Source organism: Hemitrygon akajei, chromosome 23 (assembly GCF_048418815.1).
Source record: "Hemitrygon akajei chromosome 23, sHemAka1.3, whole genome shotgun sequence".
Taxonomy (NCBI): Eukaryota; Metazoa; Chordata; class Chondrichthyes; order Myliobatiformes; family Dasyatidae; genus Hemitrygon; species Hemitrygon akajei.
The window spans coordinates 2,125,498-2,141,889 of record NC_133146.1 but is presented as its reverse complement, the minus strand read 5'-3'; the positions used below and the strand labels follow the sequence as shown (position 1 = coordinate 2,141,889).

The window sequence follows — 16,392 nt, the reverse complement described above, 5'->3', positions numbered from 1 at the left end:
TTTATAATTAACCCAGATAATTTTTTGATTAATTTCTCAGAATCTGGAACAAACATGACTGGAAATTTACAGTTGTCAACCTGTAGTATTGACCAAATAGTTAGTGTTTGGGCAGATTAATCAATTGTTGCAGAACTGTGTTTGACAGGGCCTATCTCTTTTGACAGATTGACATGTTGCTGAAGGAATACCAAGTGTCTGGAGATGTAGGAGAAGCTGAACGTTGTCTGCGGGAACTTGAAGTGCCACACTTTCACCATGAGCTTGTGTTCAAGGTAACAATGAATTCTTTCAAACATTATGCAAGTAGAGCACAATTGGGTTTAGGATAATGATTGAGATGGGTATGAGCATGGAAAGTCTAGGGTAATACAGAAAATTAGATTTTAAGGAGATGAAAGTAGAGCTGGGAGAAAATAAAATGGACACACTGCTGGTAAATGATCTAGGAGAGCAGTAGAGCATTAAACAGTTCAACTGAACTTGGGGGAAAATAGTCACAAGGATCTCTAATAAGACACTATGGGTCAGGTAAGTTTATAACGGTGAAACTGAGGGCCAGGAAAGGCATATTTACTAAATATGTGAACAACATGAATGAACTGGGAGAAGGAGAAGATAATTAAGAAAAAATGAAATAATAAAGTGCAGTAACTCAATATGAAGGTATATGCTGATTTGGAGATGTACTTTAAGGAAGCAAGATAATCCATTTGAGGGCATTTAGATTGTAAATGCTTCCTTAAGAAGACAGACAATATGATGCTTGATGTATTGACAGCCATTACTCATCTGATTCCAGCACAGTGGTGGGGGGGGGGGGTGCGCGAGGAGAAGACAAACTTCACATAAAGGCTTTGGTACTCTGAACAAGTTGTATGGCTCTTAATCAAATCAGCAGCGATCACTCAAAGCATGTAGCAGTCTACATGGCTGTGCAGATTAAATATGAGAACAAAATAACTGGAAGCTGTTACTCTCCAGGGCTGATGACATTGTTAACTTCAGTGGTTGCTTTCTCTAAGGTGTTCTTGATCACGTGTTCTAAACAATTTGTGTTGGTTACCTTTTTGACATTTGGGGCTTCTGTGGTTGGTTTTGCAATGACAATATTATTTGATAAATTCTAAACACATTAGTGCAAGGTGAAATTGAAAGCAAAAAAAAGGGGGGGGGGAACCATTCCTTTTCAGTTTTACCCCAATCTGTCTTTCCAAGGTTCTAGAGTCACCTCCGGTCACCATCAACTACTGCAGATCTGAACTTTCTGTAATAATCTCTCCATTGCATAAGTTATTAGCAATTCTTTCCTAGAGATGGTTCTGTTAAAGTAACAGAACCACTGAGTAAAGCAGTCAGTATCACCTGAGTTTTTAATCAATTGCTGCTTTTAGCGCTTGACTGCATATCTAGTTGTAAGCCATGAACAGTGAAGTGTAGGTTCCTTAATTTATCAATAAGAAATTTATTTGGAACCACTGGCAATGGTGTTTTGAGGATGTCTGCGTATATTTAGTAGTTTGTTTACAAGCATAAGTAGAAACAACTGTAGGCCATTCAGACCCTTATGATTGCTCAGCCTTTCACTAAGATTTTGTACCTTGCCCATCACATTTCTGTGTCACAGCATATCTCTTGATTTCTTTAATATCCAGAGTATCATTCAATCGACTAAGCCCACACAGTGCTCTGAAATATACAAGGTGAAAGCAGATTTTTGGGATTGCTTACCCAAAGTTTTCAAGAGAACGCTGTATATTACTGAAAGATAGGTTTGCTATTATGTAAACATTTTCACAGAACTAGTAAGACATTCAGAACAGCTGTTTCTGTTGTTGCATTGAAAAGCCTTCAGTAACTATTGTAAATGTTTAGTACTGATGCTTGTTTAAAGATGGTCCATTGTTGATTTTATTTTCAAAATATTTAGGCTATAGTGATGGTTCTGGAATCAACAGGAGAAACAACCTTCAATATGATACTAAAGCTGCTGAAATCCTTGTGGGAATCTATTATCACCGTGGACCAAATGAACAGAGTAAGAGTGCCATCTACTGGGTAGCACTGCTATTGTACGTTATTTGTTCTGGTAGCTTCAACTGGGGATAATTATGCATCAAGTTTCACAAGACTTAACTGAATACATGTCAGAAAATAAACTTTGCAAGCCCTTTTCTAAATGTTCAAATTAGAAGAGCCACAAGTAGCATGTGTGAACAATAAAGAATTAGAATCAACGTTTTGGCAGCTTTTTTGGATACCTCCTGTTTGTGATCTTCTGCTGTAGTCCATCTACTTCGGAGTTCAGCTTTGTGCATTCTGAGATGTTCTTCTGCACACCACTGTTGTTAACGTCCTCTGACCTCTCATTAACAAGGCATTTTCGCCCACAGAACTTCCACTCACTGGATGCTTTTTGTTTTTCTTTGTAACATTCTCTAAACTATTAAGAGACTAGTGCAAGAAAATCCCAGAATATAGTAGTTTATAAAATTCTTAAATCACCTCTGACACTATCATTCCATGATCAAAATCACTTAGAATACATATCTTCCCCATTCCAATGTTTGGTCTGAACAGCAATTGAACCTCTTGACTACAACTGCATGCTTTTATGCAGTTAATATGACATGATTAGCTGATGTTAGATATTTGCATAAACCAGCAAGTGTACCTAATAAAGTAGCCACTGAGTGTATTCATGAAAAGGTTTTTAATCTGAAATTGTCTCTTTCCATGGATGATTCCTGGCTTGCTGAGTTTATTTTTGTTTTTATTTGATATTGGTATTTGTTATTTTGATTTTTAGAGAAGAAAGCTAATTGAGGACCCATGGTAGAAGACTTAATATAAACAGTGAGTTGTGCTGTACAGTTCATTAGACTATTTTTCTTTATCAATACAATATTCAAAATAGAAATTCCTGTAAATAGGGTATATTTGTGGAGAGAGAAAGTTTGCTTCAGACTGACCTGCTGAGTTTTTCCAAGTACTTTGTCCTTACTTATTTTCAGTATCTGGATGTACTTTTGGCTTTTCATTCCCTGAAGTATTAGAATACTTGCCATTTTTATCATCATTAACCTGTTTATTAATAAGTTATATTTAACTTGGGCTGACATCGGGTGATCAGTTTGTTCCTGATATTCGATGGTAACTGATTTGGCTGAAAGATGGTTTAATTCTTTCTGCTATTTATCCAGCACTTCAATAGGGTACTGGAGTATATTGAACAAAGTGTATTATAGCAGACAGTGGAGGGGAAAGCATTGTAGCACGGCATATTGAATATATGCGGCAGCATTGTGGGAAAATAAAATATTGCTCAGTTATTAAGTTTTATGAACATCTTTCTTTGGTTTTAGGTTATCTAATCATTTTTTAAAAAGTTATTTTCTATCCTGAGCATGTATAGTGAAACCTGTCTAATAGTAATTTAGTAAAAAAAAGTGGTGAAAGAGTTGTCTTGCTTTAAAAAGTACAATTTACTTTTTAAAATTGCTTTTTCAAATTGCAGGGCTTTGAGCGAGTATACAAGGAAATTCCAGATATCCATTTGGATGTGCCGCAGGCTTATGCAGTAATGGAACGGTTCGTGGAACAGTGCCATCAAATGGGGATCATAGTGAAAGAGCTGAGAGATCTTTGTCCATCTCGGTGAGTAACATTGTAGTGGATCACTACTCACGGGTCACTGTGTAAATGGCATTTTCAAACTGGATTTCATCATCTCTTGTGAGTTAGTTGCATATACCACAAAAAGATTTTAAAAAGATGACTATTCAGAAAAACTAATTCTTAAACCCTCTCTGCAGCTAAATGCAACCTCCCAAAGAATATTTATTACCATCTTTTGTGCCACAAGCAAGATTTCAGTGATGTTTCTTCTCTCCCATGTATTATAAAACTGTAGATTTGTATAAGAGTACATGCTTTTGGTATTAATGGTAATCCAAGTCATATGACCTATTCCCACAGCCATATTGGTATAGAGTAATGCAGCATGGGAATAGGCCTTTCGGCCCAACACGTCTATCTTGACTCGGCTACCCACCAAGCTAGTCCCAGTTGCCCATGTCTGGCCATTATTCCTCTGTACTTTTCATATTCTTGTACTTATTCCATTGGCGGGGGGGGGGGGGGGGGGAGAGTGAAGGAGAAAGTCTTTGAAGAAATACTCAGTCTTTCTTTAGAAAACTATAAATGTAAGATAAATTAAACCTTGAGTGGAAGAGCACCCAAACAAAAACCAACTTTCTCCTTCCAAATTTAGATTGTCCTTAAAACACAGAGCTGGAGAATACTATTGAGTACCTGCCCTATACAAGTAAAAAGCTGATTTAAAAAACTTCACAAGATATTAGCACGATAGGTTACATAAACATGGCTTTCCAGTAACACTTTAATAGCATATGCTAAATCCTTCTAGTTGTCAAAATGGCAGCTTATTAAATATACAATTAATTATTCTGTCTTTTAAGTTCCACTTTGAAATCTTTCAGGCTCCAACATGGGGCAACAACCTGGAAGATGAGCATTGTGGTCTGTGGATCTCTACATTTACAATTAATTCCATTCCATCTCTGCCCCAAATACAATTCTAGCACACAAAAAGCTTATGTCACAATTGTTCTTACATTACCAGGATTTGGTAACATACCTACTTTATTTTTCTTTCAGGGGACGCAAACGTTTTGTTAGCGAAGGAGATGGTGGACGTTTCAAGTGAAACAGTTATCACACATGTACCTGATTTTCTTTTTTTCTGCAATCATATTTTGATTATAGCTTTTCAGTCCACAGAGTTCACATTACATGTGAGCTTTGGGGAGGGGTTAAACCTCATTAAATATTTTCGAGTGCATTCACTGCGAGAATAGAACCAAAAAGCACTTAATATGTAGGGTATAGATTTTCTTTTTCCAGGGGCGGGGGCAGCGTTGGAATTTAATTAACAAATGCCACATGCTTGTGGTAATTGAAAATAAGCTGCTTAAGGGTTGAAGTAATCTGATCATTCCATAGTATTGTACAAATATCACTGCCACACCTTTTTGAATACTATGGTCTTCAAAAGGACTGGTTGAAGTACTGAAATCTGCATTGATGGGTTACACATGCTATGTGTAATAGATCTCTCTTGGCTGCTACTGCTAAAAATGTGCTTCATGCAGTTTCAAAGCTAGACTACCTTATTTCTGTACAAGTTCCAGCAGAATGTATAAAATGTCTCTTTGACTTTCATTAAATATTGATTGAGGATGAATTATGGCTGTTGATGTATTTTTTTATTGCAGAATATTTATATGTTACTGGAAATGTGACGGGAAGATGAAAAACTATACAAGTAAAATTGTGCTGTTGAATTTTTTTAAAGAGATACAGCATGGTTAACAGCCACACGGCCTAATGACACCAGTATGCCCAATTAACATACTAACCCGTATATCTTTGGAATATGGGAGGAAACTCACATGATCATGGGGAGAACACACAAACTCCTTACAGACCATGGCTGAGTCTTCCAGTGGACATCCATTTCAGTTCTACTTCCCATTCCAAAAAGTCAGTCCATGGCCTCCTCTACTGCCACAATGAGGCCATAGTCAGGTTGGAGGAGCAACAACTTGTATTCTGTCTGGGTAGCCTCCAACCTGATGCCATGAACATCAATTTCTCGAACTTCCAGTAATTGCGCCCCCAGCCCCTCACCATTCTCCATTCCTGTTCCCCTCTTACACCTTGTCTTCTTACCTGCCCAACACCTCCCTCTGGTGCTCCTCCCCCTTCCCTTTTCTTCTGTGGTCTTTGTCCTTTCCTTCCAGCTGTTTATCTTTCATCAATCAACTTCCCAGTTCTTTACTTCACCCCTCCCTCTCTCCCAGTTTCACCTGTCACCTTTTACCTCTCTCCCCCCATCTTCTCTCTCTGATTTCTCCCATTCCTTTTCCTGATTTCTCCTTTTCAGTCCTGATATGACTGTACTCTTTCTCACAGATGCTGCGTGACCTGCTGAGTTCCTCAGCGTTTTGTGTGTGTTGCTTTAACCCAGGTCACTGACATTGTAATAGCAATGTACTGATTGCTACGTTATAATGCCTCCCCAAATAAACAAAACTTGCAACATTTGGAAATAAAGTTGAAAACTGAAGACAGCACAATTATAATATTTCTATCAAGTGGCTTGGATTTAATGAACAGTAATGACAAAAAAAACAATGTGAAGACTTAATATAGACAAATGACAAATGTACATTGAATCATCTCAACAGTACCATTTAGATAATTGATCAGTTCATCTGCTCTGATGACGAATGCTGGGATTGTTTGGTATTTAACTTTGCCAACACATAGTCAATGAGTTATCACAGCAGGAAGAGTATAGCTTTGGCAATGAAGCATGTCCTACAAATAATGAATTTACATTGCAGTCTGGAACTGAAGCTTAAAACTATAACTTACTGATTCAACTGAGAATTCTAGCTACACTGACTGCAGGAGCTAAGTCAGATTAAAAGATTTTCATTTTATATGAACAATACAGTAAGCTATGTTTTTTAATCCTTTAATGTAATTTGAATAACTAATATCCTGTATGTCATCATTAGCCAACATTACAAGACTACCTTTAGCTTGAGTTTTGTAGCTCTTAATTTTTTCCCCATACATCATTATGATACATTGTTGAGCTGGGAATCAGACTATCTGCTTCATCATGTATATCACATAAGACCCTACAGAAGGTCTGTTTTGGAAAAAGTTTGTGAATAACAATGACCACTGACATTTGAATTGAACCTAATACCAAAGTTCTAAAAAATAAGAATAGTTTGATTAAGTAAACATCACAATATTGCTACAGCTTTATTTGGAAGGTCTGAGGTCAGTTTTACAGATACAATCCAGTACTGTGTGTTAAAGTGATCTTACTGCTGTTCTCTTTGTGCCAATTCCTGTTGCCGTATGGTTGCCTCTGCTTCCCTTTGCATTTTCTCCATTTTTTCAAGTGTTACTGATTTAAGTGGCAGCAGCTTTGGCTTACAGAGTACCATTGAGGGAACATCCTCGAAGGAGAGTTGACCTAATGTGAATGAATCAAGGATTACAAAAAATCTCTGCTGGCAAATAACTGTCACTTTTTACATTCAAAATGTACCTGCAACTGCTATTTTTTTTTTAAGTATTTGCTGAGTTTCAAACTATTCCAGATGTCACCTATTTTTTATTCTAGAGACAGGGCATGGAATAGCCACGCCGCTCCACAATGCCAATTTAACCCTAAGCTAATCATGGGACAATTTACAATGATCAATTAACCTACCTGGTATATGTTTAAACTGTGGAAGGAAACCTGAGTTTCCAGGGAAAATCCACTTATTCCATGGAGAGGATTACAAACTCCTGACAGATGACACCACAAACTGTAATACTGTCACGCTTACCACGCTACCGTGGTGCCCAATGTTTCAAAATACCTCCTTGCGTCACTAGAAGGAAGCCATAAGGGTACCTCCCTCACTGCCCCTCCTCCTTCCTTTTATCCTACGGTCCATTCTTCTCTCTTATGAGATCCCTTCCTCTCCAGGCCTTTACCTTTCCCACTTGGCTTCACCTATCACCTTCTAGCTAGTTCTCCTTTCCCTCCTCCCACCTTTTTATTCTGGCATCTTCCCCTTTCCAGTCTTGAAGACGGGTCTCAGTCTGAAACGTCGACTGTTTGTTCATTTCTATGGGTGCTATTTGACCTGAGTTCCTCCAGCATAGTGTTGCACCAGTACAAACATCATTTAAAAATAGTTTTATGTTCTACACACTATACAACGCAGCAATTCTCAACTTTTTTTTTAAAGTAACTCTTGCAACATTCACTAAAATTAGTTACAACTGGTAGATACACACAAAATGCTGAAGGAAATCAGGAGGTCAGAAAGTATCTATGGAGACTGATCTCCAAACCTCCTGTGTTTATGATCCAAATGGTAGATGTTTAAGATCAGAATCAGGTTTAATATAGGTTGTGAAATTCGTTGTCTTCACAGCAGCAGTACAATGCAATACGTAATAGACTACTCTTAATTAAACAGGTATTGTATATTTTCCAATAGCTGATTTACTATGTTTTTTATTAAAAACAATTAAGCATCTGATTTACTAGGCCCTAAAGTTTCTAATCTTAAGGTGCGGACTGTAATACTGTAGATTTTCAGATAACAAATTATCAATTCAAAACAAGCGCGCGGTAAAGCTGAACAAAGACATACCTTGTTTAGGAAGGACTTCCCGAAACATGGACTTTATTTCAGGCATGTTTAACCAGATTCACAATTTTACCTAGGATGTTTAATTTTCTGGAAATAAATGATTTAATTATGAATTTAATATACAGTGTTGTACAATATGGAAAAATAAACATGGTATTGAAGCCCTGTTCATTATTACAGCTTGAATTGTCCCTGGGATGTGCAGAACAGAGATGCAGATATGGGGCAGTGGAAAGTAAAAATGGGGGGGGGGGTGCTGTGAGAAGGTGGGGAGGAAAATGGGGAAATAATGTGGGGGGTGGGGAGGAGATGTTGCCAGGACTGGAGCAACTGAGTTGTGGAAAGAGGTTGAGCAGGTTGGGACTGTTTTCACTGGAACGTAGGAGAATGGGGTGGCAAATCATTGGGACACGATGTAGGGAGGGTTGAAAACGCATGGGCAATACCAGAAATGAGGGCACAAATGAGGTGCCAGAGGAAGTCAATGGGGGAAGCAGCAAGTTCCTTCAGCACTATTTTTCACTCCCAGGATCACCTGCAGTGTCTCCATGGGGCTACAATGGAAATCACAGCACCAGCTGTTCTTCCTACAAACGCTGGAGAGGAGGAGCATCTAGCATCCCAAACTGCATATACCACGTAGCACTCCACTCCCCTCCCATCTTTCCTCTTCTACCTCCCCACCCCTTCTCCCTAATCCTCCTACCCCTTTCCTCCCCACCCCTTCTCCCCAATCCTACCCCTTTCCTCCCCACCCCTTCTCCCCAATCCTACCCCTTTCCTCCCCACCCCTTCTCCCCAATCCTCCCACCCCTTTTCTCCCGAATCTTCCTACCCATTTCCTCCCCAATCCTACCACTTTCCTCTCCATCCCTTCCCCTTCCCCAATGCTCCTACCCCTTTCCTCCCCACCCCTTCCCCAATCCTACCCCTTTCCTTCCCTCCCCAATCCTCCTACCCCTTTCCTCCCCACCCCTTCCCCAATCCTACCCCTTTCCTTCCCAATCCTCCTACTCCTTTCCTCCCCACCCTTCTCCCCAATCTTCCTACCCATTTCCTCCCCATCCTCCCACCCCTTTCCTCCCCACCCTTCTCCCCAATCTTCCCACCCATTTCCTCCCCACCCCTTCTCCCCAATCCTCCTACCCCTTTCCTCCCCACCCCTCCTACCAATCTTCCTACCCATTTCCTCCCCATCCTCCTTCCCCTTTCCTCCCCACCCTTCTCCCCAATCTTCCCACCCATTTCCTCCCCACCCCTTCTCCCCAATCCTCCTACCCCTTTCCTCCCCACCCCTCCTACGCCCTATCCTACCCCTTTCCCCACCCCTCCTACGCCCTATCCTACCCCTTTCCTCCCCACCCCTCCTACGCCCTATCCTACCCCTTTCCTCCCCACCCCTCCTACGCCCTATCCTACCCCTTTCCTCCCCACCCCTCCTACGCCCTATCCTACCCCTTTCCTCCCCACCCCTCCTACGCCCTATCCTACCCCTTTCCTCCCCACCCCTCCTACGCCCTATCCTACCCCTTTCCTCCCCACCCCTCCTACGCCCTATCCTACCCCTTTCCTCCCCACCCCTTCTCCCCAATCCTTCCACCCTCTACCTCCCTCCTACAACGCAAATAGATTCAGCACCGACCCTAAACGCCAAGGGCCCAGAGTCGCTGCGTCGGCCGAACCCTCTAGCGCGCAGGCGTCTGCCTTGCGTAATATCAACAAACGCGCCGGGCATTGTGTCTGTCAGGGCTGGGGCTGCTGCGCCAGAATTTGTTTCATTGTCCCGTCCCCAGTGTCACCTCGGGACTGCAACCCCACAGCTCTCCCGGCCTCTCCGCCAGTGGAAGGTCTTAGGGACAGCACCTGTATTCATAAAGGTAAATAAACCGAAGAAGAGAATAATCGAACACTGGAAAGAAAAGCACAAATGGCTAATCACGTTTAACCTTAATTTTGATATCACTTTCCCTTTGAGCCTCTTTAACATCGTTTATCGTTACAATAGCTGTATTCGTTGTGTTGCTACGGTTTTCAGATTTGTAACCGTAGAAATATCTGACTTGTTCCTTGCGTTGAAGAGGATAGCGAGAAGAGCTCGGCATGAAATATATTCTATGGTACAAATGTCCGCCTCGGACTATAGTTATTTATTCTTTTGTTGCCCGAGTGTTTATTGCTAATAATGTAAATGGTGGTTACACCAGATTCATATTCGTTATTGTTGCTAGATGACGGGAAATGTATTGTTTTGCGGTACAAAGCAAAGAAATTCAAATCAATAAATTTCAACAATAAGTAGTGCACAGATGGGAAAAACCAGTTAGTGTTCATGGGTTGATGGACCATTCAGAAATCTGATAGCAGGGGGGAAGAAGCTGTTCCTAAATCGTTGAGAATGGGTGTTCGTGCTCCGGTAACTCCCCACTTTCCTTAAAGAAAAGGAAATGCCCTGTTGATGAGGGTCGTTGTGATGAATAGCGTCTTCGTGAGAAACTACCTTGATGTAGGCACTGTAGGAAGACAAAAGCACAAATGTAACACTTTCCTTTATTGGTGTGTGCGTAGAATAAAGAGCAGGGAAGTCATGCCTAAACTATAATACATTTAAGTCTGCCCTGCACGGTTCTATAGGAAATACGTATTTAATAGCGGATGAAGAGGGTACACAGGACATTGCCAAGGCTTAAGAACAATCAGCAATGCTTTGCTTTCATTGGAATAATGGAGAATGCAGGGACCTAGAGACAAAGCAGTTATGACATAGAAACAGGACATTCAGCCTACATGGTCTATGCTAGTCTGGTCTTCTGCCTGGCCTCATCGATCTGTACCAGGACCATAGCCTTCCATATCTCTCACATCCATTCCTAACTAAACCTCTCTTAAATGCTCCAATTGAGCTTGTATCCTCCTCTTCTACTGGCAACTCCTTCCGTCCTCAGATTCCCCTAAACTATTTCACCTTTCACCCTAAACCTATAACTAGTTTCACCCTACCCAAGCAGAAAAAAAAATCAACTGCATAAAATGATGAGTACTCTTTTAAGAATGAACAAGAAGAAAGCTATTTTCTTTAACATAGGGCTATAACATAACATTAACAGGTTTAAGTTTATCTTTAATCTTGACTTAACTTTAAGTGAAATCTAACTTTGATAGGTTAAAGTTAGTTGTAGAGATGAGTTGAGGACTTCCTTTACTTAATGGATAAAGGAGATCTTGATCTTACTTGCTGAAAGTGTGGAGGCAGGATGTAGATAGTCTCTGAATAAAGGATTATGGCCCAAGGGTTGAGAAGTGGGTGTAACTATACCAAAATGCCCACTTTCATGCAACAGGGTCAAGACAAGTAAATGACATCCTTCTGCACCTGAATATCTATGATTCTGCAATAAAAATATATCTATCAATACATAATTTCTACTGCATATTTCATCAGAAATATCTTGTGTAGGCCCAAGGACAGGTGTGTCAAGTCTGAAAACTGAACTTTCTTTGGACACATCCATAAACTTTAACCAAATGTAAGAAATATCCCATACCTAGGGGCTCCCTGCTGCAATGGTCCACATTTTATAGAGTTATAGACCACCACAGCCCTTTGGCCCATCTACCTGCACTTGAACCATAATCCTTTATATCACTTTCATCCTTTTACTGCCCGAAAGTCCTCATACAGTATGTTACAATTGGACCAATATCTACTCATTCTTTGAAAAGTTCTAATACACCATGAACATGATTACAAAAGTTTTTGTTGCTTCATTGGTACAACATTGGCAAATACTGCACTTTTCCACTGATTGTGGTCATTGTCTAGCACTTTGCTGGAGCTTTTGGCTTGCCCCATTATTTGAACTCCCACACCAAAAATATTTTTGTTGCAGATTTCAGAAGATGGGTTCAGATATTCATCGCTTGTTGATGTCTGTGAGGTCTCTGGGAACTTGGTGAACAACAGATTATCTCCTCGACCAATGGGATTTAAGGACTGGGAACCACGGCGGATTGATACAGAAGGTAAAGGTGTGAATTTGAGTAAAGCCATGAATAGATAGAAAATCTGAAAGAATAAACAAAGGAACATGGAGCGACGCAGCAACACTGAAGTGATTGGTGCTGCTCAGGTAACTTGGGTTTGATTGCATGTGTGCGCGCACAATTTGTGTCTTCTGCAATAACATGAGTGGGTTTCTCCCCCGTGCTCTGATTCCCTTCTCCATCCCAATGTCATTTACCCTGGTGCAGGCAAATCAGGGAATGTGGGAGACAGAAATAACAGGAGGATGGGATTTCTCTGCTGTGAACCAGCATAGAGCCAATGGGCTGAACAGCTTCCTTCTGTGCTGTATTACTAAATGAAAACACTGAAATGTTATGTTTTCAGATTCTATAAAAAATAGTTTATTACCTTTGGGGATGTAATTCCACACATCAGTTCCTGGGTCAGAAAAGGTGACAGTACTTTGGGAAAACATGTCTCTTCATGTAAGGTATCCTTATACTGCTAGTTACCAAATATAATTCTTGGCAAGAATATAAGACATCTAAATAAGAAAGCACATTCTTGGAAAACACAAGATAGTTGAGCAAAAACTATTCCTCTTGAGATAGAGTAGGCGGTGCATTTCGCAAATGATGGAATATATTTTTCTTATCACACATTGTTGGACAAGCTACACACTAATAACATACACATTGAACTTTCATGCCCTTCCCCATACTTCCTCCCTCTCCATCCTCCTCATTCCTCCCAGAGCCTTTCCCATCTTCACTGTTTCTCTCTCACAATTTGTCCCTGTCTATGCTGAAATGGAGCTTTCAGGCATGTTCTGGCAGGGTCCCACAGGAGCATCTTGCACTGGAATCCTATGAGACTATGCCAATGTACAAGCTAGAGCTAGTCCAGTCCATGAATAGGAGGACCTGTTCAACCACATCGGTTCCCACAAACCTTGTTTGTTTTGTCAATCTTGTTGCCAGTTTGTCTGTTCCATCAACAGCTTCTTTTTTATATGCTAGAATCATGTGGTATTAACCCTTTGATTTCCTATCTGGAGAAATAATGAGTTCAACATTAAATAGAACACAGCACATGACTGGTGCTTCGTCTTACAGAACCAGCACGAGTACAGCATTGGATAGGCTACTCAGCCTACAGTGTTGTGCCAATTTATACCAAACGTCCTCTTCCTGTGTATCAGAACCAGATTTAATATCACAGGCATGTGTTGTGAAATTTGTTGTCTTTGCCTCAGCAGTACAATGCAATACATAATATTAAAACACATGAATTACAGTATATATTTATGGCAAAGGGGAAGAAGCTGTTTCTGAACCACTGAGTGTGTACATCCTTCTTGGTGGTAGCAATGAGAACAAGGCATTACCTGGGTGATGGGGGTCCTTAATGATGGACACTGTCTTTTTGAGGCATTGGTCCTTGAAGATATCCTGGATACTACAGAGGCTAGTACTCATGAGGGAGGTTTACAACTTTCTGCAGCTTATTTTAATCCTAAACTGTAGCCACCCCCATACCAGGTGGTGAAGCAGCCAGTTAGAAAGCTTTCCACTGTACATCTGTGGAAATTTGTGAGTGTCTTTAGTGACATACCAATTCCTCATGAAATATAGTCACTGTCATGCCTTCTTTGTAGCTGTATCAATATGTTGGGTCCAGGGTAGATCCTCAGAGATGTTGACACCCAGGAACTTGAAATTGTTCATTTTTTCCACTTCTGATCCCTCTAAGAGGACTGGTGTATATTCTCTTGTCTCACCCTTTCTGGTCCACAATTTTTGATCTTATTGAAGTTGAGTGTAAGGTTGTTGCTGTGACACCACTCAACTAGCTGATATATCTTGCTCCTGTACGTCCTCTTGTCACCATCTGAGATTCTGCCAACAATGGTCATATCATCAGTAAATTTATAGATGGCATTTGGGCTGTGCCTAACCACACAGTCATGGTTATAGAGAGAGTAGAGCAGTGGGCTAAGCACACACCCCTGAGGTGTGCCAGTGTTGATCGTCAGCGAGGTGGAGATGTTATCACCAGTCTGCACAGATTGTGGTCTTCTGATTATGAAGTCAGAAGGATTAGGAAATTATATGGTTAAATATTTTTAAAAATTAGATAGGTATATGGACAGGAAAGGAATGGAGGGTTATGGGCTGAATGCAGTAGGTGAGACTAGATAAGAGTAAGCGTCCGGCAAAGACTAGAAGGGCTGGGATGGCCTGTTTCTGTGCTGTAATTGTTATATGGTTATATGGTTAAGTCGATCCAGTTGCAGAGGGAGGAACAGAGGCCCTGATTTTGAAACCTTTCAATCAGAAATGTAGGAATGATTGTGTTAAGTTTGTGGTTTTGTGGCAGCAGTACAGTGCAAAATGTAAACACTACTCCAAGTTACAAAAATAAATAATGCAAAAGAGGAAGAATGAGATTAAGATTAGATTAGCTTTATTTGTCACGTGTAGATTGAAACATTGAAACACGTGGTAAAAAACGTCATTTGTGCCATTCAATTCAGTGAGGATTATGTATGGCAACCCACAAGAGTCATTATACTTCTAGCACGCCCACAACTTCCTAACTCTAACCATACATCTTTGAAATATGAAAAGGTTGAAAGATTCTTTTTATTATCCAAGTATGTGTACAGATTACAACTCTGAGATTTGTCTTCTCCAGATAGCCATAAAATACAGAAAGCCATAGAAGTAGTTGACTAGAGCACCCAGAGTAAAGCCCACACCATCATGGGAGAACCTAAAAACTCCTGACAGCCAGTGATGAGAATTGAAACCCAAACTATGATCGCTGGCTCTGTAAAGAGATGCACTAACTGTTGCGCTACCTTGCCACCCCACTAGTGAGGTAGTGTTCATGGGTTTATGGACCGTCCAGAAATCTGACAGTGGAGGGAGAGAAGCTGTTCCTCAAATACTTAATGGTGGTTACCAGTCTCCTGATGGTAGAAATGAGAATAGAGCATGTCACAGCTGATGAGAGTACTTAATTATGGATGCTGACTTCCTGAGGAATTGCTTCATGAAGATGCCTTCCGTGGCGAAGAGGATTGTGTCTGTTATGGAGCTAGCTAAGCCTACAATCCTCTTCAGTTTCTTGCGATCCTGCATATTTGTGCCTCCACACAACGTGGTGATGCAACTAGTCAGAATGTTCACCATGCACATTTGTAGAAATTTGCAAGAGTTATTGGTGACATACCAGATCTTCTCAATCTCCTAATGAAGTAGTGCCATTGGCATGTTTTTCTCAACATTACATCAATGTCTGTGACCCAAGACAGATGCTGAGGAACTTGAAGATGCTCACATTTTCCACTGTTTACCCCTCAATGAAAACTGTTGTGTGTTCTCCCAACTTCTCCTTCCTGAAGTCTTTGGTCTTGCTGACACTGAGTGCAAGATTTTTGTTGTTATACCAGTTGACCAGCTGTTTATTTCATTCCTATACAGTCACGTCTACAGAGAGAGAGTAGAGCAGTGGGCTAAGCTATTGGTCCAATCCACTGATTCAAAGTCATCCTGTAAGTGTTCCGTTGCCTCCCTTGACCATAAATCCCCGAGCAGACCATCATTCACAAATCTCCATTTTTTCATATTTATGAGTCGATCTAAAAGAACATAGAACATAGAAATCCACCACTCTCTGTGTGAAAAACTTACCTCTGACATCCCCCCTGTACCTGCTTCCAAGCTCCTTAAAACTATGCCCCCTCATGTTAGCCATTTCAGCTCTGGGAAAAAGCCTCTGACTATCCACATGATCATTGTATACACCTCTATCAGGTCACATCTCATCCTCTGTTGCTCCAAGGAGGAAAGACAAAGTTCACTCAACCTATTCTCATAAGGCACGCCCTCCAATCCAGGCAATATCCTTGTAAATCTCCTCTGCACTCTCTCTATAGTATCCACATCCTACTTCTAGTGAGGTGACCAGAACTGAACACAGTACTCCAAGTGAGGTCTAACTAAGGTCTTATATAGCTGTCACATTACCTCACAGCTCTTGAACTCAGTCCCACAGTTGATGAATGCCAATACACCAACACACCATATGCCTTCTTAACAACACTGTGAACCTGCACAGCAG

General features: G+C 40.7%; 3 protein-coding genes across 4 annotated transcripts in view; 2 read left to right on the top strand and 1 right to left on the bottom strand.

The window, feature by feature from the left end:
• Positions 1 to 5,266, top strand: part of pdcd4b (programmed cell death 4b) — a 47,325-nt gene extending 42,059 nt beyond the window's left edge. For both annotated transcript variants that reach the window (XM_073026851.1, XM_073026850.1), the window contains exons 8-11: positions 168 to 275; positions 1,931 to 2,038; positions 3,518 to 3,657; positions 4,681 to 5,266. In XM_073026851.1, the coding sequence (XP_072882952.1) occupies positions 168 to 275; positions 1,931 to 2,038; positions 3,518 to 3,657; positions 4,681 to 4,729 (405 nt within the window). In that variant the 3' untranslated portion in view covers positions 4,730 to 5,266. The remainder of the gene's footprint in view (positions 1 to 167; positions 276 to 1,930; positions 2,039 to 3,517; positions 3,658 to 4,680) is intronic.
• Positions 5,267 to 6,169: 903 nt separating this feature from the next.
• bbip1 (BBSome interacting protein 1) lies at positions 6,170 to 9,997 on the bottom strand. Its single transcript, XM_073026852.1, has 3 exons — positions 9,904 to 9,997; positions 8,262 to 8,348; positions 6,170 to 7,081 (listed from the first exon to the last, which is right to left on the bottom strand). Exons 2-3 carry the CDS (start codon positions 8,305 to 8,307, stop codon positions 6,927 to 6,929), a joined length of 201 nt encoding a protein of 66 aa, XP_072882953.1. The 5' UTR covers positions 8,308 to 8,348; positions 9,904 to 9,997; the 3' UTR covers positions 6,170 to 6,926.
• A 17-nt stretch (positions 9,998 to 10,014) lies between these two features.
• shoc2 (SHOC2 leucine rich repeat scaffold protein) overlaps positions 10,015 to 16,392 on the top strand; it is a 159,536-nt gene continuing 153,158 nt past the window's right edge. Inside the window, exons 1-2 of the mRNA XM_073026849.1 lie at positions 10,015 to 10,138; positions 12,149 to 12,281. The gene's annotated coding sequence lies outside the window, so the exon portion shown is untranslated. The remainder of the gene's footprint in view (positions 10,139 to 12,148; positions 12,282 to 16,392) is intronic.